Source organism: Xenopus laevis, chromosome 1L (assembly GCF_017654675.1).
Source record: "Xenopus laevis strain J_2021 chromosome 1L, Xenopus_laevis_v10.1, whole genome shotgun sequence".
In the NCBI taxonomy this organism is placed as follows: domain Eukaryota; kingdom Metazoa; phylum Chordata; class Amphibia; order Anura; family Pipidae; genus Xenopus; species Xenopus laevis.
The window spans coordinates 142,120,689-142,145,703 of NC_054371.1; the positions used below are offsets into that span (position 1 = coordinate 142,120,689).

General features: G+C 34.4%; 1 protein-coding gene across 1 annotated transcript in view; it reads left to right on the forward strand.

Annotated features, from left to right (window-relative positions):
• Positions 1 to 19,650, forward strand: part of rorb.L (RAR related orphan receptor B L homeolog) — a 130,693-nt gene extending 111,043 nt beyond the window's left edge. Inside the window, exons 5-10 of the mRNA XM_018258813.2 lie at positions 7,170 to 7,291; positions 8,824 to 8,956; positions 10,600 to 10,707; positions 13,343 to 13,453; positions 15,850 to 15,962; positions 17,033 to 19,650. Coding sequence (XP_018114302.1) covers positions 7,170 to 7,291; positions 8,824 to 8,956; positions 10,600 to 10,707; positions 13,343 to 13,453; positions 15,850 to 15,962; positions 17,033 to 17,188 — 743 coding nt within the window. The 3' untranslated portion in view covers positions 17,189 to 19,650. The remainder of the gene's footprint in view (positions 1 to 7,169; positions 7,292 to 8,823; positions 8,957 to 10,599; positions 10,708 to 13,342; positions 13,454 to 15,849; positions 15,963 to 17,032) is intronic.
• Positions 19,651 to 25,015: the final 5,365 nt, after the last annotated feature.

Here is a 25,015-nt window from a genome sequence, read left to right on the forward strand (position 1 = left end):
GTCAGGTTTTCGGAACATCAGTTGTACGATACAAATTGATGCTCATATTTGTTGTGACATTTTGTCACTCTGATATTTTTGAGAAAAATTATTAATAAATAAGTTCAATTCAAGGAAGGGTCAACTTTGTTTTCATAAAAAAACTGAGATTAATAACCCCCTAAATTTGCAGGAAGCATTTACTGGTCACCTGTTTAAAACCAAACATCCTATTGGTTGAAATGGGCACTATTTAGAATAAAATAGGCAAATGTTGATAATAAACTCAAATCTATGGCAATGTAGCAGCTCACGCTCACTCATATTAACAGTTAACTGATTCCGAAGTTAGAATATGGATTTTCCCTTTGCTAAACAAAACTGACTAGGAGGTATATCAGTGTGCACAGTTTATTTAGAGCAAGCATAGAATTGTGAATGAAGTCTAGTGATGTAGACAGAGTGTCTGCCAGCAAACCAGCATCAGTTTCTGTTTTCATACCTGTCTGAAGGCCACGCCATGAAATCCAACAGGTGTAAATGAAACTCCACTTAGTAAGTGTTCAGCTGCAAATCAGTGTAAATCCTCCTCTTTTCTCATTCATACTAATCAATAAACATGAGATAGCTGATAACTTGTAGATTGCTTGTGTATTGTGAAGATTTGAATGGATGGGCTCTTTAACAGAATGACGTCTGTAATGAGAAGTAGACTGATGCTTGTGCTGAAAGTGAGACAATTTACAGTATATATTTTGTTTTTATTTTTCTATACTTATTATTTGGAGAGAAGTTCCCTATTTAAACCTGAAAAAATTATAATGATGGCTTGAGTTAGGCACTATTCAGCAGCATTTGTACATTTAGGACCAAAAACTACCTTTCACAAGGATATTGGGCATATCTCCTCTAGCTGAAATACTCTGGCAGAAAATGTGTGCCATTAGCCTTAAGCTTATGTTTAGAAATTCAAAAAAAATTAATTATTTGTAGGCAGGTGAGCCCTGGCCAAGATCCGCTCCCCCCAGTCTAAAACTCTGTACTCCCTGATCTCTTCCTGCCTCAACCGATAGTAAAAAAGCAAGTACGCACTGGACATGGGCAGAGGAGATGGCTGATGAAAGTGGGTTGCGGTTGGCTAAAAGGGCCTTGAAGTCAGCAGCAGGGATAGAAGGCCCGGGGCGGGTGTATGCGGGCCCCTGATGTGGCAGCCCCATTGGGCCCGGTCGCCCCAGTCTGACACTGTCTGTAGTAGAAAGCATTCAGTAGTTTCATGATGGTACAATTAGCAGCCATCATTATGTTTAGGATATGTAAAAAAAAGGAATTGCCTTTTGTAGTCTTCTAAAAATAATTTTGGATTAAAAAATACCATCCAATATACACTCATTCTTAAACACATTATTAAAATGCAGAAAAGTCTATACAACTGTTGTGGCTAAATCTTCTGCAGAAAATGATTGGATCTGAAAGTATTGTGGATTGGGGAGATAAACTCTTCTGTGGACAATAGTTATAATGATTGTTATAGAATTGATGTGATTCCCCTCCACTAAGTGCAATGCCACAAACACATTTAGAAGCTTAGTGGGTCATTATGTTATTTATATGCTGTTTGGCCTCACTTATAACGTTCTTGGAATCAAGGCTCCCTCTGCACCTTTAAAGAATGAATATACATTGCTAATCCCCTTTCCTTCTGCAATTTGAAGGCTCCTAACTCAAGATGCTACTTTGTAATTTATCAAATATATGACATTCTGCTTGTGTTGAGATTTATTTTTTCATCTGGGGCCAACATAAATGTAACTGAATATCACAGATGTTTGTAGAGATCAGTTATATAAAATTGTAAATTGGACAATTGAGTAAAAAGGGGTATGACTCCTGGTCTAATTCTAATCAAATGAATTCTGTAAACAAAATTATGTGCCATGAGGTACCAGTTTCACCAAAACTTCACCAACTTCGCCAAAGAACCCCATTCTCTCTGATTATTAAGGTCATACAAACACAGACATAGCAAACCTGAACTATAATTACTTTAGGACTTTGCTCCACCAAACACCTCCCTCTTAGCCACCTCTTTCAACAAAAGGGAATATCCATATGCATTTGGACTCATATCCATCTTCACGTAATGAACCCAACTTAACAAAATGTCACTTAAATGTTCTTAACCTTTCACCTCAGGCTAAAACCATAATAACCCATTCTATCACATCAGCCTTCAGTTTACCAATGTTAGTTTTGTGAACAATTGATGGCTTTTATAAAAGCTATATTTGTGTTTTGAGCATCGCTAACTGACACGGGTGAACCCACAATTCCAGATGAAGCATTTTGTAACTTGCTTGGTAAGATATCAATTTAATTCTATTAAAAAATCCAAAATTCTAAAAACACAAAATTTTCTTGCACATTGTGACTTTAGAATCCATAGGAAATCAGACACAGTTGAAGTAAATGTAGAGTTGAGAATGTAATCGATAGAGCAATTTTAGAAATTAAGACACTGGTATGCCTGTCCAATCAGGATTCCATCAAATTACATACTTTTTAAAAAAAAATTGACACTATTGATTTATGAATAAACATGGACTCCAATATACGTGCTTATTACGTTGCAGTTTATGGAATAGCCTTTTTTCTATCATATTTTCCTTTCATATTTTATCATTGTTATTTATGAAATGAATATATCCACTATAATGACTGTAGTCTGTCGCTGTTAATGATTCAATCAATCCAAAGCAATAAATGACTGAGAAACAGCTAATGATTCCATCAGATGTAATTCTGCATGCCTTTACAGATGCGTGTTTTTGCCAACTAATGCAATGCTATAATGAGCTCTGTTACGGATGCCTATATGGCATTTTTCATTTTAGATGTGACTGTGTAGTGAGAATGCATTATGCCAGGCCCCATTTTAAAGTTGTTACATGATATTTCTTAAATTGAAACTGTATAGGGAATATATCCTCTAGTAAGATCCATTTAACGCTGGACTATTAAATCATTACTTCTGTAAGAATTAATGGGTTTTCACAGTGTGAGAAATTATATGTTTATTGAATTATGATTACAAAACATTTGCAACACTTCTCTTAGCTATTAGTCTACTTATCTTGATAAACACAGCTGGGGAGGCAGCGACATTATGTATGTATAACTTTATTTGTAAAAACTGTTAAGGAGCCGCTGCTCCGTACAATGCATAAATTATGATTTACTGTTGTTATTTACTGGTAAAGGCAAAACAACACTGAAATGAATTCACAGACGTTATATAACAAGAAGTTTGTCAGCCCTCTAGAACTTTAAATACTTTATAGCTGAAAGTAAATAATGCTTATTTGTATAACATCCAGCTGCATAGGCAGCTTATGAATTTAATAAGCACAACTTGCATTGGTTTAAAATTCAAAGGATTCGCAATAAGTTTCCTAATTTGAAGGGGGGAAAAATCACCAAATTTCCTATCAAAATGATTGATTAATTATTCTAACATTTATGCCAGACCAATAGGGATGAGCAAATGTTTTTGGCTGATGCAGATCTGCAGCAAAATTTGCATCTCTGCAAGTCGCAAATTTTTTTCCAAATTTGCTCTAGAATTTTGCCTTGAACTTTTTTTTGTACTGGTGTTTTCATCAGGAAAAATGCTAATGCATTGCATATAAAGAAAAAACACCCATTGTCTTCAATGCATTTAGCATGAAAACACTCAAGAAAAAAAACACATAATGACTAATGAAAATGAGAACAAAAGCAAGAGTTCAATACAATTGGTGAAATTGCACAATTTTGCAAATATTTTTGCAAATTTTTCAGAAAAAAGTGTAGCAACACAACAACATTTGTGCACTAGGTGTGATTTTTAACATGATCAGCATCCATTAGTCAATCAAATTGGGGAAGAATGATACATTTATTGTTGATTAATTCATTGCAACTAATTCATATAAAATTAGATATTTGTGATATATATTCTTAGATGATTAATTGGCTTCAAGTAAATATGTAATACATCAACAGATGCGTTGATAAATTACTTAATACAATTTACTGATAATATTTTCAGTAACTACCTGTGTTTTTGTTGTAAAAAAACCAAAAAATCTCCAGAGAATGGAGATGACCTTAATTGCCACCAATTAGAAGAACCAAACTTCAAAAAAAAATTGTAAATTAATTTTTGTACCCTGGGATTATTGTTCAGACTTCAGTGTCTCCAGACTCTCCACAGCATGATATTTGCTGACAGTCGTTATATACAATTATTTATTTAAATTATCCTTGCATTCTATTCTATTTATGTTAATATCCAAACCCTCATAAGTCAGTTCTATTAAGTTACCTACAGTACCTTTCTCTGTTCCTTTTACCCACATTTTACTGCATCTGAAGCTTAACAGTTTACAACTAAAACATCCGTGCAACCAGTTGGCTCAAGAGAATTTTGTTCAAAGCATAGGCTCTCCACAAGGCTAAATAAGTCCCCTAGTGGCTCCAACTTGAATGTCTGGTGTGCAAGATAATTTATTATCCAAGGATCCCTTGGTGGAGAATGCAAATCAGGGAAATGAATCATAATTTCACAGTAGACCAGCAATGTCCAACTTGCAGGTCTCCAGTTTTTCTGTAACAGTCCTCTTCTGCTATAATATAATTCAACAATTGCCAGAGGATAGCAAGTTCATTCTAGATTTATTCTAACTGCTATAAAATAAATAAAAAAAATTAACCAAGTTTAAAGTCCCTGTCCCTGTCCTGTAAGTCTGTTTTTTGTCCTGTTATAGACCCTACGGTTTGACCTTGACCTGTTATTGTGTATTCCTGTTTGTCTGCTGCTTGCCCTGACTCTCTGCCTGTTTCTTGGACTTGCTGTCTGCCCTGTGTCTGAACCTGGATTTTGCTTCTGTTTGCCCAATTTACACTCTTCTGCAGAGGACTGTGTTTTTTCTTAATTAAATCTTTGTTAAATACACAGTTGTGTCGTGCCTCAATATGTTTGCTAGTGGTACTAGTTTAACCAGATTGATCCAAAAGGAGTGTGATTTTCTTAATGAAATCTTTGTTAAACATGGATAAATAATTCTCATAACATAATGTTGCCCATGACAGTTCCATGAATTTATGAATAATTCTAATACCCCAAATGTGACAGCAGTCAGAGGGAGCATATATGATCCCTCATGCACAGTGTTGGCTACCGGGCGGGGTGATTATGTTGCCTGTGCCTCCTGAGGAGTTCTTTCTGATATCGCCCTCACTCACACTCCTGTACTTACTTTCTTGTGCTTCTACAGGTTTAAAGAGGGGCATAGTGTAATTGTGTGACACATGTAACAGAGAAAAAAACAGTTTAAGTGAAGTAACAATGTTATTTGTATTATTCTATTTGCAGTATGCAAATTAAATAATGTGGTAAAATGTTGTTGGGGTAAATATATGGTGTAATGCCTGCAGCATATTTTCTTTTTATAATTGTAATGGGGAAAAAACGTCACAGGGAAATTAAAACCATGGAAAAATTGATGTCACAAATATATAACTAATTTATACACATTGTAGTAGTCCTTCTGCTAGTATCAAATTTATCATTTTTTTTACATTAGTTACATTCCTATTAGTTTACATTAAGCACCAGTGTTGGGTATTCTATATGCACTTTATAGAGAGACACCAGGAGAGTGGGCTTTTTGTGGCAAAAAATCCAAACAGGTTGCTATTTTTTTTTCTGCAACATTTTTGTTCAAATTTATTAGTGAATTAATGGGATTCAGGATTGGGAGTTTGGTTGAATTTTTTTATATAGCTTATATAGTGAGAAAAAGTTGATTTTTAGTAAATTAAACCTCAAATTTTTCTGGTCAAGTTTGTAAAGGGTAAAACTCGAATTTTTAGAGGAGAAAAAAAATTGTTGCAACATTTTTTCGCTCCAACCATTTAGAGAAGAATTTTCTAGAAATCAATGGGTTAAATTTGTGGATGGGAATTAGGTTGACTTTGATAAACTCAAAGTTTAGTAAATAAAAGGACACAAGGTGCCCTATACAACCTATTAAATTATGTTTATATGGTCTTAACACTTGATTTAATTGGAATATTCATTACTGGTTTGATTATCTGCGAAGTTGAGGATGATTTCTGTTGAGGAAATATTCAGTCTATTATCTCTATTATATATTTCACACAGTATGTGGAGTTGTTAAGTAATTCATAACACAGGTATTTTTTTATTTTAGGGCATATCTATTAGCAGACCATTCTCTTTTTTATTGTACTTTATTATACTGTTCCATGTGTATGTTTACTGATAATATATTTCTCTTCATAATTAGTATCTTGAGATACTTGAAATACATTTTTTTATAACCATCCTATATTGATTTGGGTTTTAATAGGCAATTAACATGTTTCTTTTTATTTGCTTTAAAAATAAAGCTTTAATTCCTTTATAACAAGTCTCATCTCATGGTAAAGTCATAATTCACCTTGGTTTGTTATCTACAATCCAAAATTAGGCGCTGAAAGTATCACAAGATTCCAAAGGTGTCAATTGCACAATTGGAATTTTTGTACAGGGTTCTTATGTGGCAGCCCATGTAGTAAAGGAGGCAAAATTGGCAGATAGGTTAAAACCTCTAATATAGAGTTACAAAGCACAATTATACGTTGCATTTTACTGGGCATCCAGCCTGGCACCTACTTAAGTTTGTTTTTGTTTTGTTTTTAAATAAATATACAGTTTGTAGTTCCTTTCATTCATGTTTTATGAAGGTCTTCATACCAGAATTTATGAATTTTATTTTTTTATATATATATTTTTTTTAAATTGAACCACAACAAAAATTTGAACATTGATAAATCATACCCTTCATTTTTATTTACTGCTATTTCATATTTATGTTAGGGTTATTAACCTGGTGTTGAACTCTCTGTTTTCCCTTAGTCTGGTCTAAGTCCCACTGGAAATACAGTATTTCTTTAAATGAATTGTGTTTTCAAAATTATTTCAATTATTACTACAACATTACGTGAACGTTATTTAAGTTCAGACACAATATGTTGTTATGCGAAATTTCCCTTTATGTTAAGTTAAAGAGTAAAAAAAATCATCATTTGTATATTAAAATTTGCTTTTATGCAATCATTGTTTGATCTTTATCCCTCTGGCACAGATCGAGTTGCACAGAACATCATAAAGTCCCATTTGGAGACATGTCAGTACACAGTAGAAGAACTACATCAGCTAGCGTGGCAAACGCATACCTATGAAGAAATTAAAATATACCAGAACAAGGTAATGTATCTGCAAAATACTTGGTAGTTTTGTCTTTAAGTTTTAACTATGTAATTATAGTCAGGATAGATTTTTATACTAAAATAGTATACTTTTGTGTGTTTTGCTTTGCTAGGGAAGAATACATCTAGGCAGATTTTTAATCAAGCTACTGCTATAAGTGCATTATTTATCAACCTTTTAATCAAATTTTAATCAACCCTAAAGGTAGACATTTAGCCATGTACTATTATTAATACATATATACAGTATATTTTCTAGTGCTAAAATGAAAGCAAGCTAACTCCTGCTGTGAAAAACATTGTAGCAGCTAAATATGTTCTTTTTATTCTTTTTTTAGAGATCATAAAGTTAATGTCTTCATTACATTTTTTACATTTAAAGTTTGTATCTATTCAGCCACCACTTGCAACAAAACAATTTCTTGCCAACGATTGTCCTGTTTTATATAACAGAGCTTTGCGTTCTGCAGTTCTTTTTATTCTTTTTTTAGAGATCATAAAGTTAATGTCTTCTTTACATTTTTTACATTAAAAGTTTGTATCTATTCAGCCACCACTTGCAACTAAACAATTTCGAATGTCCTGTTTTATATAACAGAGCTTTGCGTTCTGCAGTTCTGTGGGGAGACATGAATGAGAGTTGTTTATTCTCTCTGTGTAACAACAAAAACCATTGTATTGTACCGATCTTATCTATAATATGCTATGTATATGTGTGCACTATAGCTCAACTGAAACATACTGCCCCCATGGCTACAGTGCAGCTAATTTATACACATTGTAGTAGTACTTCTACTAGTAGTATCAATACATAATGTGTGCCAGTACAGGGTAAAAGGGGAAAGTTAAAGGGGAACCTAAAAACGTATTTTTGTCCTATGAAATCCTACGCTGAATCTTGAGCAACTTTATAAAAACAATAAATTAACATTTTCAACGGTTATGTAATTGCTATTGAAAATAGTATCTGTTAGGAATGCCTTATAAGGCAATAGGATTGTAATGTTCTTGTCATGCTTAGTACCTTCCATTAACCTCACACTTATCCCTTTGTCAGAGATAGCAATGTATTAAATTTAATCTAGAATATCATGTAATCATATATAACACTACCTGGACCCGCACCCGCTTGCACCCAGCTTTCCCCCTCATCCGCCCTGATGATGTCACAAAAGGGGCAGGCACGCACCTATAAAACCAGAAGCCAGAAAGCCGTCAGTCTAAGGTCACGGGTGGGAAGAGCAGGCAGAAGAACTCAACCCAAACATGTCCATGACCTGCAAAAGGTGCAGTGAGATCAGCCAGAACTGCGAGCCGGCCAACACATAACTATACTGCAACACTAGATATAATAGGGAAATTTATAATTTATAATTACATTACTAAATGGCAAAGAAAACAATGCAAATTAAAGAAAAATATAACTGTTTAATTCCTTTCTCGTTTAAAGTTGTACAATTTAGTACAGTTCTTCCAATAATATCTACAAAGCCCGCAGTGTTAATGTAACGCATGTCTCACCTTTTGCAGACAAGGGAAGCTTTGTGGCAGCAATGTGCCATTCAGATAACCCATGCAATCCAATATGTGGTGGAGTTTGCTAAACGAATAACAGGTTTTATGGAACTCTGCCAGAATGATCAAATATTGCTACTTAAGTCAGGTAAGTGAACTGGAATGATAGAGACACAGTGGGAGAACAGGAAATATTGGGAACCATGGCAAAGGCAGGGCCCCCATATTGCATGATTTTCATTTTTGCATACAATTAATTAAATGGTTCATCCTTCAGGACTACTAGAATCCCTGGCATTTGTTGGGTTTGCTGCCTCTGCTGTCATACCCTTGTAATGATATTCAGATCCCTTCTGATATTTTCACAAGTATAATTGTATTTTTCTGCTTTTGTGTTTCCTCCTACCTATATGAAAAATCTGCCACTTTCTTCTGAACAATAGCTATATAGTGTTCCAGCAACTTAAGATTTAACATTTATTTAACATTATTTATTTATTTCCTGTATTTATGAAGGATTATCTTTAGCCTTAGGTAAAATGTATAATTCGAATAGGTTAATATGTCGAAGGCTGACTATTGTGCATATATACACTCAGATATAAAGGAAAGAATAAATGTTGCCTCAGACTCAGCTCCCCCCCCCACCCCAGCCATCTAACTCATGTTTTATCTGAAAAGGTCATAGCAGCACAGTATAAATCCTTTGTACAAGAGATGGCACTTGGCACCATTCACACATCAAACAGAGAAGTCACGGCTACTGGAAGGTTCCTATTAGAAAGGGGCATCGTCTATTCATCTCCCGAGGATTTCAAACAGCTTGTTGCAATAATAAAACGTGCTCCTCTGCATATGGCATTAATGTTGCGGCTAGCACAGCACTTGGCAGTAATTCATATTTCTAATTATTGCAGCTGTTTCTGGCCTCGGCATGACAAATCTATTAAAAAAACATAGAAATAAAAGGAAAAAGAAAGGCAAATAGCATGCAAAGACAATAAAATTGGACAAATATCTCTGACTATTGCAAAACCTGTAGCAATTAACAGACTGAATAGGGAAATGATTAGTTACAGAACAGTTTTCTAGTTGCAGTCCTCAACCCTCAACAACAGAACATGTTTTTTGGGTACCCTCAGCACAGCTGGATCAGTTTGCCATTTAATCACAACCCCTCTGCATATTTTTATATCTGTTTAAAGATATTAAACCATATTTCTAATTCTCACTGCTATAGTATTCCAAATATACAGAGCAAGACCTGCACCCAAAATTTGGAAACCTACTGCATGACATAAGAAATGCACAGCAGGTGATGCCCATGCGTAGTATTAAAAGCAATTTCAAATATGTTAGTCGTAGCTTGTGTAGGAACTAGTTCCACATTTTGAGTTCTTCACTGAGTTCTTTTTCATTTTCCCTAGTTAGACATTTTCTATCATCTCATTCTATTTAGGCTAAGTTCATTGTGTATCCCCCACTCAATCATCCTGAACTCCTGACATACAAATATTTTGATCCATAAGCTGTCTTGACCAATAATTTCAAAGTAGCTTCACTTGCTTTGCCTGACTTCGCTGCACTGATGCTAATTCTGACATAAGCATTTTATACTTTTCTTACCACTCAAACACATGCAGGAAGATAAATTAAATTAATTACATATTGTTATGTATTTTTACAAATATTTAGTTACTATTTGTTATCTCTGTGTATATATCTGGAGTACAGAGAATGCCTACAGTAGTATTTCCATTTTTGGGATTTATTTTGTGGATTTGTTTACAGGCTGCTTGGAAGTTGTTTTCGTACGAATGTGCCGTGCCTTCAATCCGCTAAACAACACTGTTCTATTTGAAGGAAAATATGGAGGGATGCAAATGTTCAAAACATTAGGTATTTTTTTATTTCACTTATTGTACAATAACAGACAAATCTGTTTTGTGTTTGAACCACCCTTAAAGGAATTGGTCAGTGTAAAAGTAAAAACTGGATACAGATAGGCTGTGCAAAATAAACAAATGTTTCTAATATAGTTAATTAGACAAAAATGTAATGTATAAAGGCTGGAGTGACTGGATGTCTAACATAATAGCCAGAACACTACTTCCTGCTTTGCAGCTCTCTTGGTTTCCACACATTGGTTACCAGTCAGTCTTGATGGGGGGGGGGGCACATGGGTTATAACTGTTGCTTTTGAATCTGAGCTGAATGCTAAGGGTCATATGCAAACTCACTGAACAGTTATGTCCCATGTGGCCCCCCTTCGAGTCGAGACTAACTCAGAGTTCGAGAGCTGAAACGTAGGAAGTTGTATTCTATACTGTTATGTTAGACATCCAGTCACTCCAGCCTTTATACATTACATTTGTGGCTAACTAACTATATAAGAAACATTCATTTATTTTGCACATACTAACTATTTACCCAGTTTTTAATTTTACACTGAACTGTTCCTTTAAAGGGATACAAACTCAAAAATAAGATTAGATAATACTGTTCTTTCGAACTCTGTCATTTTATTTTTTTATATTTTAAACCATTTAAAATATTAACAGCTTTATATTTCTAAAGAGGCCTGTCAACTCTAGCCCTAGAACGCAAACTAGTGGTTTCAGGTTTACTAGGATATACAGGTGATAGCACTCTGCATATAGCTCACTCCCTCCATGGGAATTATAGAGCTGTACAGGCAATGGACGGATTATTTGTGCATTGGTAATCTATCTCGCAAGAACACAACATGGAGTAACTTCAATTTCACTGCTTAGTTCAAGAGATGTCAAAAGTCCTACATTTTTCATGATTAAAATAATAGCCACAGGTCCTATTCATTGAACTTGTATTAAACAAAAGGTACACTGCCCCATAAAAATTCAAAAGTGCTCAGAAGAACAATTTTACATTAGCTTAAAATGTATATCCCCTTTAAGTATAGTTGATTTCAGCCTTTTTGGCTCCTCCTCTGGGGTTTTCTGAAGTGAAGTTTTATGACAATACTTTTTGTGTGATTTTGCTGTCTTAGTTCTGGGATAAGGCACACCAAACTTTTTTTAGTTGATGGTTACCCTTTACTATATTGAAAATATTGTGTATTGGTTAAATACCATGAAAGCCTTCTTATAACAAAAGATATTAACATGCCTTAGAAACAAATTTTTACCCTTCTTTTTTCCATTTACTGCTTTAATTTGTTCACCTATAGAGTGAAAAGGGTTAAAGAAGAGGCTGAGACTGATTTTAATTTAAAGGACATGATAAGAACTGAGCATGCTCATAATCCAACAGCCAAAGCAAATTCATGAGGGAGGGGGCCGAGTGGGTTAGAGGAGGAGAAGGATTTCAAAGTGATTAAGGGGATTCTGCAGTCCTACTGTTAACATTTTAACAACCAGAGTGGCAACTATCTAAAGATTTCAAAGAGGCTGTTTACTGATTAAATTTTTGTGGAGGGGGTTTACATGTCCTTTAAAGGGATAGAATCAACTTTTACAGATAAATCCAAGATCAGTATAGAAAGCTGTCACTGAAGATGGGTGCATGTCATCAGTCGCAGGCACATCTGGCACACACCTTGAACTGTATTGTGAACTTTAAATCATTATTAGCCATGTGCTTGTGTGCAGCCAATGTGTCATTAATGTCTGCTCCATCTGCATGCATTTCTTACCTGCGGAGGTCTATTTGTCAAAGGTTGGATTTTAGTGGTTTTAGAGGTTTTTGAAACCACAACTAAACTCAAAATCCACACTCTAAAACTATGAATGTCATGACATTTATTAAAAGATCAGAATAAAAAAGTACAATCTGAAAATAATAAAAATAATGAAAATAATGAAAATAATGAAAATAATGAATAATTATGAATACCTCTAAAACCTCAAATAAATGTAGTATTTTGGGCAATTCCTAGAAACTTCTAAAAGTCAGAATTGATTTAAAACAGTCCAATATGATCAGCGCAGCTCCCATGGAAACCTTTAGGACCTTGGCAACTTTAACCTGGCATACAGCGCTGATCCTGGGGCTTGGTGCTGCCTGAGGCAGCAGCCCAGAAGCCGCCCCACGTCGGAGTGGGTCAAAAGGGGGCAGCATCACTAGTGCATTGAGTGCAATTGTGCTCTTTGCACTAGCGGAGCCAAATTTCCGGTTTAAATTCTTGAAATTCGGCTCTTAAAGGTACAAGAGGCAGCACTTTGCTGCCCCTTGTAACTGGCCGCTTTCTGCTGCCTGAGGCAAGGTTCTCACCTTGCCTCATGGCAGGAGTGGCCCTACTGGTTAACTTTTGTATTAGTGTTTTTTACACTAATTTTAAAAAAAATAGAAAACCATACATTTTTAGAGATTTGTGGAAAAAATCAAAGTTTGATTTTAGTAAATGGACCACATAGTGACTAGTGTTAAAAAATGGAAAGACTTATCCAGTGTATATTCTCATTTGTTTCATGAAAAAAATATGTGTGTTTATAACTATTGTTTTACTGGGATTTCAGCAAAATGAAAAACACCTGTTTGTTTCTTTGATCTGTAGGTTCTGATGATTTTGTAAGTGAGGCATTCGACTTTGCAAAAAGTTTATGTTCCCTTCAGTTAACTGAGGAGGAGATTGCCTTGTTTTCTGCAGCAGTGCTGATATCACCAGGTACTACAACTCTATGGGCATGAAGCTTTATCACTACACAATGGGACAGACTTACTTAACATTGTAGTAAATACAAAAAAGCGATCAGATTAAAATTAACAAGTTCATCAAGGAGACCGGTTAGGGTAAGGGCACAAACTAACATTCGGGGAATTTTAATCGCTCAGCGACAAATTGACTCTTCTTCGGGCGACTAATCTTCCGAAAAACCTTCCCACTGGCTAGAATCTAATTCGCCGGCGGGATGGCACTTCGTTTTCCAAAGTCGCCAAAGTTGCCTCACGAGAAAACTTTTGGCAACTTCGGAAAACGAAGTACTCTGAGTGTCATCCCGCAGGCTAGAATCTAAATTGCTTTTCAGAGAGATTAGTCGGCAAAAGAAGAGGCGATTTTAATGTAAAATGTGTTTTAGTGAATATGAATCTGAATAGGTTTTGCACCATACATTAACAACCTATACTGTTATTAAGCAGATGAATCCGGAGGTAGTTCTGCCTCATGTGTGTCCTGTTGTTATTAATGTGAGCAGCCAGTCTTTCTATATATCAATTTTTCTTTTAATACATTTGTTACAGCTCTGCAGTTCTATTCCACTGATTGTTCTGTCTTGTTAGTAACTAGAAAACAACAGAGACAGTGTACAAATGGGACACCTTCTGTGATATTCACATGATTAAACGGCATAACCACAGACTGTCATGAAACATTTGCATTTGGCTTGATGGAAAAATGTGTTTTTTGATAGCTCGCCATTTGTAATCTCGCTGAAGATACCATTTAATTTACACTGGTTTTGTGCAGTTTTGACTTACTTGTCATATTTAATTTACCCAGTCCTAGTACATCTTTATTACGTACATTCGCAGTTGTCCTTACAGCTGCTGTCCAAAATGATATATTGTTTATATCTTAACTTTCTTAACATCTAGCATCTAGTTTTTTTTTTTAAATATACATTTCATAATAGAAGAAATCTCATTTTGTACATCCACTCTAACAGCACCAGGACACAACTGACCCTTAAGTTAACAGTCCCTACTTTAATAAATGCACAGCCTGAAATAACAGGAACATACATCTAAGAAAAAATAACCTCTGGTCACACATATCATTTTGGCTTTATATTGTCTGATCCTCTGTAAATAGTGTGTCACCATCAGACATGTAGGACTATTGGGTGGGTGTTTTAATCACACCCTTATGCAATAGAGTTAATCAGCTACAGTAAATATATATAGAGAGAGAGAGAGAGAGAGAGAGAGAGAGAGAGAGAGAGAGAGAGAGAGAGAATGGAGTGCACAACCATGAGAATAAACAAAAAACCTGGGTGCTAGTCCGAATTATATAGACACATTCTGCAAGTATTGACAGCACTCCAAGGATATTCACAACTCAGCGATAATTATACATCAGTGAAGGTTTATTGGAAATCCAACGTTTCGGCTCCTTCCTGGAGCCTTACCCCTGACGAAGGCTCCAGGAAGGAGCCGAAAGGTTGGATTTCCAATAAACCTTCACTGATGTATAATTATCGCTGAGTTGTGAATATCCTTGGAGTGCTGTCAATACTTGCAGAATATATATATATATATATATATATAATATATATATATATATATATATATACACAATCCAGGATAGGATCAGGCTACACTTTCTTCCAAATGTCTAATTATTGTCAATGATGCCTATTAGGTGATCAGTCAACCCTCACATTATTCAGATATCTCACAAAATGGTGAGGCTTTAATAAGGTCACATTTATAAGATCAAATGAAGCAATTTTTTCAGCCCGTGTGGGTCTGTATTAATCAATACATAGTACTATATCAAATGTTAGGGAAAAAACTTACTAAACCCCATATATGTGGGTCAGTATTAATCAATACATAGTACTATATCAAATGTTAGGGAAAAAACTTACTAAACCCCATATATGTGGGTCAGTATTAATCAATACATAGTACTATATCAAATGTTAGGGAAAAAACTTACTAAACCCCATATATGTGGGTCAGTATTAATCAATACATAGTACTATATCAAAATGCGAAAAAACGTACTAAATCCCATATTTTTCTTTTTCAAGCTGTTTCCAAGCTAAACAGTTAAGCCATCCAGGTTTATGGTCACTTTATTTTACAATGAGTGCAAACTATGGGGAGGTGGGGTGCATGTGGGGAGCAAACGATAGCTCAAAAGATCATTTAAAAAATTAGCAAAAACTGTTCTGCTGCATTTAAGGTATACAAGATACATATAATTAATTTGCATAGCATTTAATATACCTCATTTTCCATATAAAATGTGTTGAAATACAATGATAAATAATGATATGATTTAAAAAAAATGCTAAAATCATAACATTTTCAAAATGTCCTGTTCTTATGGCATAGAGAGACCTTGGCTGATAGAACCGAGAAAAGTCCAGAAGCTCCAAGAGAGAATTTATTTTGCACTTCAGCATGTGATTCAGAAGAACCACTTAGATGATGAGACACTGGCAAAGGTAAACTAAGAATGAAATATTAGTATTCCATAATATATTTTACTTGTAGGTATTGAAGGCCAACAATATCTTCTGGATTCTCTGTAAAAATGACAACAGTTTGGGGTATTTCATGATATCTTCTAAGAATGTTATTTCTGATTTTATATTGTATTCTCTGAATAGCAGCTTAACTAAGGCAGGAATGAAATAAACTTTCACTTTCACCCTTTGATAAATACGCCTTTAAAAATCCCATAGAAATGAATGGAGTGAGGCGGTATTTCACTCTAACTTCACTCTTTGATAAATATACCCCATAGTCTGTTAATTGGCTCATGTGACCTAACATGTATGGGGTTTTTTTTTGGCTTGTTTTTGTGCACCCTGAATCGTAGGATCCCAGAGGGAGGCCATGTCTTAAAATGGCAATTCTCTGTTTAGAATTATCCAATGGCACATACTACTAAAAAGTATACTATTATGAAAATGGTTCATTTAGATGAAGCAGTATTTTACATATAAGCTATTTTATGCAATATATATTACAAGTGCTAGGCCACATTTTTCTGCAGCTTTATCTCATTCCAGGAAACATTTTTGGCATGCTGGGAAAAAAAAGCCATTACATATGCCCATGAATCTATCTTTATTCTAGAGAATACATTCTTTGGCAATTTTCATAGTTACAATCACAATAATCAAGGCTAATATGCAATATGGGCTAGGCAACATCAAGAGGATGGTTGTCCTGTACTGTGCATGACACAAACGAATGAAACTACCACTGAGATATATGTTTATTCATTACCAATTTAATTACAAACTATGTTTCTTTTAAAACTAGTTTAAAGAAAATATCTGCAAATTGGACTGTTATATAAACCAAATAATATCTATAACAAATAGTCTCAGATTTTATCTGCTATGGTTTTCCACAGCCTTGTACTAAATGGATTGCCTTGCTGACAAGCAGATAGATAAGAACAGTCTTTACTAACTGAAGTGCAGCCATAGGTTTAAAGTCTGACCCAGCAAGAATGCTGACATAATGTCAATTAAACACCACTTTCCCCTACTTCTCTTTACAGCTAATAGCCAAGATACCAAACATAACTGCACTTTGCAACTTGCACGGAGAGAAGCTGCAGGTATTTAAGCAAACTCATCCCGAGATAGTGAATACCCTGTTCCCTCCATTGTATAAAGAGCTTTTCAATCCAGAGTCAAGCACTAGCTGCAAGTGAAGATGGTGGGATTTTTCACATAGCTATGGAATGCATCACTACTAAGACAAACGAAATGTGCTCAAGAAGACTTACTTTAAAACATCACTACAGCAGCACTAGGAATGTCCTGCACTTACTACCATTATTTTTCACCGCTACAGTTTGAAGAATGTAAATATGCACCTCTGATTGGGGCTCTCTTTCTCTCTCTCCCTCTCCTTTATTGATCTTGCTTTTTTTTTTTTGGAACTGACTATTAAACTTTATCCGGCGCCAGAGAGGTCTTCAATGCATTGTACATTAATTTGTTTTAGCTCATAGGGTTTTTTGCAGATTTGTTGTCAGAGAAGACTACACAGGAGCAAAGGCATTGAGCAAAACTTCTCTGACAGCCTACGGATTAATACTAAAATCTAGAACACTGGGTGTATTTACTTTTTTATATATATAATTTGAGAGACATTGGTTAATAGAATTTTATTGTAGATATCAATAAGAGTATATACTTCTATGGTATGGCTCTTCTGGATTACTGTTCAGAACTTAATTTATGTGAATTTCTATGTTCTAGTTGCATGTGTATAAGGAAGCTGTGTATATATACGTATATCTATATATTCTGATATGTAGATATATTTATATACACTCTATGCACCTTTGCTGTGGTGCAATCCTTTATTTACACAGAACATTTCTTCTAGGTTTTTTTTTTTTCTTTCTTTTTCATTGATGTGTTTTCTCCCCTTAAATTTGTGTTTTATTTATGTTTTGGGCAATCAAATTTCAATGCTCAAAGCCACTGCTTGAACAATATTTGCCAATGTAATGTATACCAAGCAAATGGTAAAATGTCTTGCTCACATCACATTCTTCATAGTAAGAAACATACAAGGTATGTAATGTAAAGGTTTAAAATAACACAAGCATCTATTGGCATCACTCATGTAGGAATAAAATATTCTAGTGCAAAGAACATTGCTGTAAAATAAAAAATAAAAAAATGCTACACCTTATCTTGTAAATTAACTTTGAAAATATCAAATATAGTTTTGAGGTAATAAGGAGAAATATATTTTTATTGCAAAAATAAATAGTATGTCCCTTTGTACTTCAGATATACAGCTGTTTCATTACAAATCTTAAAAGACAATACAAAAAAAATAAGCAAAGTTTAATTGCACATATTGTCGAAACCTTGAAATCAGGAAAATATTTATATTAATAGGTTCCGTGGCTCAGATATAACCTGTAATGTTTAGATGTTATCAGGCGGAATAATAAATGAAGTCATAGTAAGCCAAAAAAAATAAAAGCTTGAAATTATAATTTTCTGTGCAACCTTGGAGACCATGTTTCTATCTTTCGCAATATTGACACCACGTTAGAGAACTCTAGATATGCAAATTAACATTTATGGTTTTTCCCATCGCATTTTAGCAATTGTAAATAATCAAAGGGAAACTTTACACACAATCCTGCTAGTATGTTTAATAGCCTTATCAATAAAAGTTTTAACTTTACCTGCCTGTAATTTTTGTATTACCAGTATACCTATCTGTCTAAGCAATAAAAATACAGAATACAGGTTAGTTGTCATTTGGAAACATGTCTCACAGTCCCAATTTTGTGGCCCACATTTATTGGATTTCTTTAATTGGACTCTCGCCTATTGATTCATCATCCCTCCCATGCACTCTTATGTAATTAACAGGTTTTTTTTACTTATGGACTTCCCACTGAGTGATTATATCAGGTGTAAGCACCCTGGGGGAGATGCACCTGTAATAGAAGCATAATTACATTGTGTTTATGCTGTAGCCAAAGTCCTTTATTAGGACCATGTCAGCAACATCATAAACTTCTGGTTTGAAATATATGATACAAAGTTTTCATAGTGAAACAGGGCTCTTTAGAGTGAAATGTATGTTTGGGCAGGACAGAAGAAAAAATCTTGGTTATAGAATATGTGATAAATGTATTATCATGTATTTGGTTTATACTGGGTTATGAGGTGGTAACGACATAAAGCAGTCCACATATTGAAAATATTTCTTCATTGGCAGCAGTAGACAAATGAAATGCTTTGAGGTTTTTGTCCTTCTGCTACATGAACCATAACATATTTATTGGCAACCATTAGCAGTAACAAAGAAAAAATGTTTTCAGAATATGATTGCATTTGATATTATTATATTTTGTTGTTTGGAATTTCACATATGGATATCAGCTGAAACATTTCCCTAATATAGCACAAAAGTATATGGAAAAAATAGCATTGTGGCTTATACTATGCTGTGGGGTAGTATAGACCCCTATTCACCCCTAATTACTCATGTCTGTTTTTATTGTTTTAAATTTACACCAGAGCAGTTACCAACAGCAGGAAAGCAAAACATTTGATACATCTACTACAGGTATAGGATCCCTTATCCGGAAACCCGATATCCAGAAAGCTCCGAATTACGAAATGTCTCCCATAGACTCCATTTTTTCCAAATAATCCAAATTTTTAAAAATCTAATTTGTTTCCTCTGTAATAATAAGTAGCTTGTACTTGGGCCAAACTAAGATATAATTAACCATTATTGGAACCAAAACCAGCCTAATGGGTTTATTTTGGGGCCAGATTCACTATGGGTCAAATATCGAGGGTTAATTAACCATCAATATTCGACTAGGAATTAAAATCCTTCGACTTCGAATATCGAAGTCGAAGGATTTAGCGCAGATAGTTCGATCGAACGATCAAAGGATTATTTCTTTAATCGAACGATTCGAAGAATTTTAATCCAACGATCGAAGGAATATCCTTCGATCAAAAAAAGTTAGCCAAGCCTATGGGGACCTTTCCCATAGGCTAACATTGACTTCGGTAGCTTTTAGATGGCGAACTAGGGGGTCGAAGTTTTTTTTTAAAGAGACAGTACTTCGACTATCGAATTTTTACTTCGAATCGTAGTCGTAGTCGAAGGTCGAAGTAGCCCATTCGATGGTCGAAGTAGCCCAAAAAACCCTTCAAAATTCTAAGTTTTTTACCTTCGAATCCTTCACTCGAAGTTAGTGAATCGGCCCCTTAATGTTTAAATGATTTCTAGTAGACTTAAGCCATGAAGACCCAAATTATGGAAAGTTCCCGAGCATTCTGGATAACAGGTCCCATGCCTGTACTACTAATGAGAAAAAAAAGCTAAGGTCTTATTGGTTGCTTAAGCAACCAATACCCAAGAAGCAATCATATTGGTGGGTTAATATGCAGTGTAAACTTTAGAACCCCATAGTTCCAAAGATCTTGAAATAGACTGATAAATTATCTGATTCATGTAATTTGAAGCAAAATGTTCACTGAAACCATAAAATAGCCATATTTGCTATTATTCAGTTGTTTTTGTGTTTTAGAAAAAATATATCTAAGATGTCAATCACAAATTATTTAGTGTTGTAATAACGCTACCCCTCTCCATCATTATATGAATCTAGTGTTATTTCAACACATGCTGTTGATTGGCTAGTCTGCCCATGAGAATGAGGTTAGCTCATGTGCCCTCAGATGAAATGTTGAATGGATAAAAGAGAGAGAAGCATCAGTGAAATAAATCCTTATTCTAGTGCCATTGCTTTGTAGAGTCCTATGCCAATGATTTATTTAATCATTGATAGTTATTTTCTACCATTCTACTTTGTTTTAAAACAATGCTGTTTAGTATAACCCTACATACACACCCACTGCTCATTTGAGACTGTAGCAGACTGGATTCAAACTCTCAAAATAAAATAATGTATATTTAGTCATTTCCTGGTACATACAGTGTATTTTACAGGTTCCTAGTTAACTGGCTTCTGAAAAGTACCTAATGAGAAAATCAATCCATTCCATTAATACATGAGTATTTTGTTGTGGTTCCATAATAATACATTTCAAATTCTTTCATGCAAATAAAAAAACAAACAAAAAAAAAACTGCACAATGTGTATTCATTTTAACAATTCAATCCAGCTAAATTGCAGAGTGGGTCTGAACAGACAGATGTGCAATACTTGTTCATCTCCAACAGGGACTTAATACTTTCAGTGGAAATGTCACTTCTGTGAGCTCTTTCTATAAAGAATTAATTCCAAGAGTCATATTTTGTTTTAATGGAAAGTCAGCATTGCTAATTGCTAGGAAAACAGGGTAATAGAAAAGTGGACAATTAAAGCAAGTAGTTCCCAAATATACATCATATATTTTACATTTTGGCACACACACAAGAAAAAGAGCATTTTAGACAATTCACACTGTCTGTAAAATTCTTTTTCTGTGTAATCAGTTTGCTTCTACTGAATATCAGTAGTACCGGGCACACATTTGTATTCATCCTACTTTCTTGCTTTGTACAATGTGTACCCATGAGTGTTAGCAATATTGCCATACATAAAATGTGTACTCACATAAAAAGCAGAATACCCACCATTTAATATACTTTGCAGATATTTATAAAACTTTTTCAAAATACCAGTAAAGGTCATAAAGGTCCATAAAACATAACTCCTTTGTTTCATATTACATAAGTACAATCGGCCATTTTTATTTACCTTAGCTGAGGCATTCGCCATACAATATATATATATATATATATATATATATATATATATATATATATATATATAGATATATATATAGATATATAGATATATATATATATAGATATATAATAATTTCACCCCATTGTAGTACAAGAAGGGGTTCTAGGATCAGTGATTTTATACAGGTCAAGGTCTTACAACAGGGGTACATTGTATTTTATAATACACAGGTGTTGTCACGTGACACAAATTATATCACTGAGCACCAATTATAACAATGACATCACTAAGCAATAAAGTTTGATCAGCGCATATTTAATTGCATATAGTTGTTTTGTGCATGGTTTCCCCAAAATGCCTAAATGTTGCATTGCTGTGCCCATCTTTCCTTTTTTTGTGAATTGCTTTAAAATTCGCATTGCTCACAAATTTTCACAAATATGATGGGTGTTTGTAGGAGCGCGGCCACTCATATTTACAGTATATTCACATATTTGTCAAATTAATTTAGCAACTATTTTAACTGCCACCAATTTGCAGCGTGGTTTTATAAATATAAACATGTGCAGGGCAAATATGTTCACTATGAGAATCATTCTGAGCTACACAGATTGGACAATTGAATACTATATTAAAAAAGAGATAAAGTAGCTTATATACAGAGGAATATAATTAGTAAGTAGGACATATACAGTATTAATATATTACAGCTGTCTAATAATAAAACTATAATCTGCCATTCATCTACCATTTATAGTTTAATACCTCTATATCAGTGGTTGTAATGGTGGGAGACTATCTCAAATAATCCAGAATCACTGCTCTATACCATCATGTCTAGGGCTGGTGACCAGTTATACTAAGGGGCCCTTTTACTAACACTGGATTTCTATTTTTCCACGAATCTCTAAAAATCTGTGTTTTTTCTATATTTCTTTAAAACTCATAAATATTAGAGATTTATTGTAGTGTAAAACAAAAATGTGCAAGCTTTTGAGGTCCTATCGAAGTCAATGGGAGCTGCTCTGATCTTATTGGATCATTTTTAATTAATTTAAACTTTTAGGGGTCTTTCAAATATTTTTTCCACTAGTAATTGTCCAAAAACCTCCCATTTCAATGGTTTTAGTTTTTTTAGCACATCGTCCACTGTTTTTTTCCTCAAATGTTAGAGTTTTTTTATACCTTGAATGAACTCATAACTCAAATGGTTTCTTATTTAAGAAAAAACTCTCATAGAAAAAACGTAATTCAGCGAGTTCGAGTTGCGAAACCTGCAAACTCAAATCCATCAAGTTTTCGCCGAAAAAAAACCCTCCAAAAAAACTCAAACATCATGAAGGCTATTAACATCTTCAAATGGTTCAAGAGACCACTGCCATTGACTCCTACATGACCTTGACAGGTTATAGAGGGTGTTTTTTTTAATTCAAGCTATTTCCAGGGTCGAGGTATAATTGATCTTGAAAAACTTGATTTTTTTTTTTTAAAAAAAAACAAACAACAAATTACATTTTTTAAACTCAAAAATGTGTTTTTTGACCCAAAAAAATAACCTTTAAAACTCTAATTCTCCTGGAAAACACAACTTGAACCTTAATAAATAACCCCCTTTATATTTGAATCTTTTAATAACTTTCATGACATTGGTGATTTTCTTTTAAACTCGAAGTCTCCTGGAAAACACAACTTGAACCTTAATAAATAACCCCCTTTGTATTTGGATCTTTTAATAACTTTCATGACATTGGTGATTTTAGATTACGTGTGTTTAATTGTGGTCTAAAAAAACACTAAAATTCGACCTTTGATATATGGGTCTCTACATGCACACAGCATGGCTAGAATAACACAAATCCTTAAACATTAAACAAAAAGTAACCCTTCAACTCAACCAGCCAGGAGCAACTGAACCAGAGACAATAGTCCCTTGTTTCTCAAACTAGTACCTACAAACACAAAGCATATGCATTCCCACAACACATAGGGGCAGATTTATCAAAGGTCGAAGTTAGAAAAACTTCGAACTTTGAATTCAAAAAGACCAACCGAATAGAGGTCGAAGGTTTTTGGGGGTTGAAGTGGTACGTATTTGAATCGTACGATCGAAGGAATATCGCCTTTGATCTACTTTGATTCTAAGTTTTTTAACTTCGATCTTCGATCTTCCAAACTCCCCCAGTTGCCTCCATACAGGTTCTAGAAGGTCTCCCATAGGCTAAAACAGCACTTCGGCAGCTTTTAGGTGGCGAATGGTCAAAGTTGAAGTTTTAAAGAGACAATACATGATAAATTTCGATATTCGAATTTCAACGTTTTTTTCAACTTCGAATCGAAGTTGGACTATTCGATGGTCAAAGTACCCAAAAATTACTTTGAAGTTTTTAACTTCAAACCTTCACTTCGACCTTTGATAAATCTGCCCCTTAGAAAGATAAAAAATAAGGGAGCTTTAGTGGCAGATTCGGAAGTCAGGTTGTTCACTGTCCTGGGCTTTAGTTAATTACTGTATTACAGTATGTCTTACAATTACAATACATTGTTGAATTGAATTCAACTGAAAGATACTCTGCTTCTATCCACAATATATATTCCCTTTGAATCTCTTGGTTGTTTTCAGTACTTAGGAATAAAATAGGCTTGGCAGTGCACGGTATAGTTTCATAGTCTACTTTGTCCCTTCATCTTAAAGGTGTAACTATAGGTATAAATAGAGGAATTTGTTGGGAAAAAATGTCCTTCTTTGATTTACACTACTTTTGGAATGACAATCACTGCTTAAGGCAGAAGTTCAGAAGTTGCACTGTTTGCCACTCAGGGATATTTGTTAGCACAAAGGTAAATAAATTAAGGAAAGTCCTTGCTTTATTGCAATACTGTAGAAACTTTTTAGTGACATCTGTTTGGTAGCTAGAATGGATAAAAGAAGCCTAAAGTCACTCAGACAATGCACTGTACCAGCTAAGGTAAATTAAATAGGTGGGTAGAGCAACTTTTAATTGTGCATTTAGCTTACTGTAGTGTAACATGATTCATTTTTCCACTGTAGTGACTAGCCTCCCTTTTCAACATGTTGCAGTGTGTTGAGATTAGCATTAAAGCATTCATTTATACAGTAAATTATATACATTCCAACCATGTTGGCGCAGAATAAGAGTTGTCAGGCACTAACATGGGCACACTGTAAATTGTCAGGCACTAACATGGGCACACTGTAAATTATAATAAATTATAACCTCTACTAAAAAAAATTAGAAGTCACCTCGGAGTTCCATGACTTCT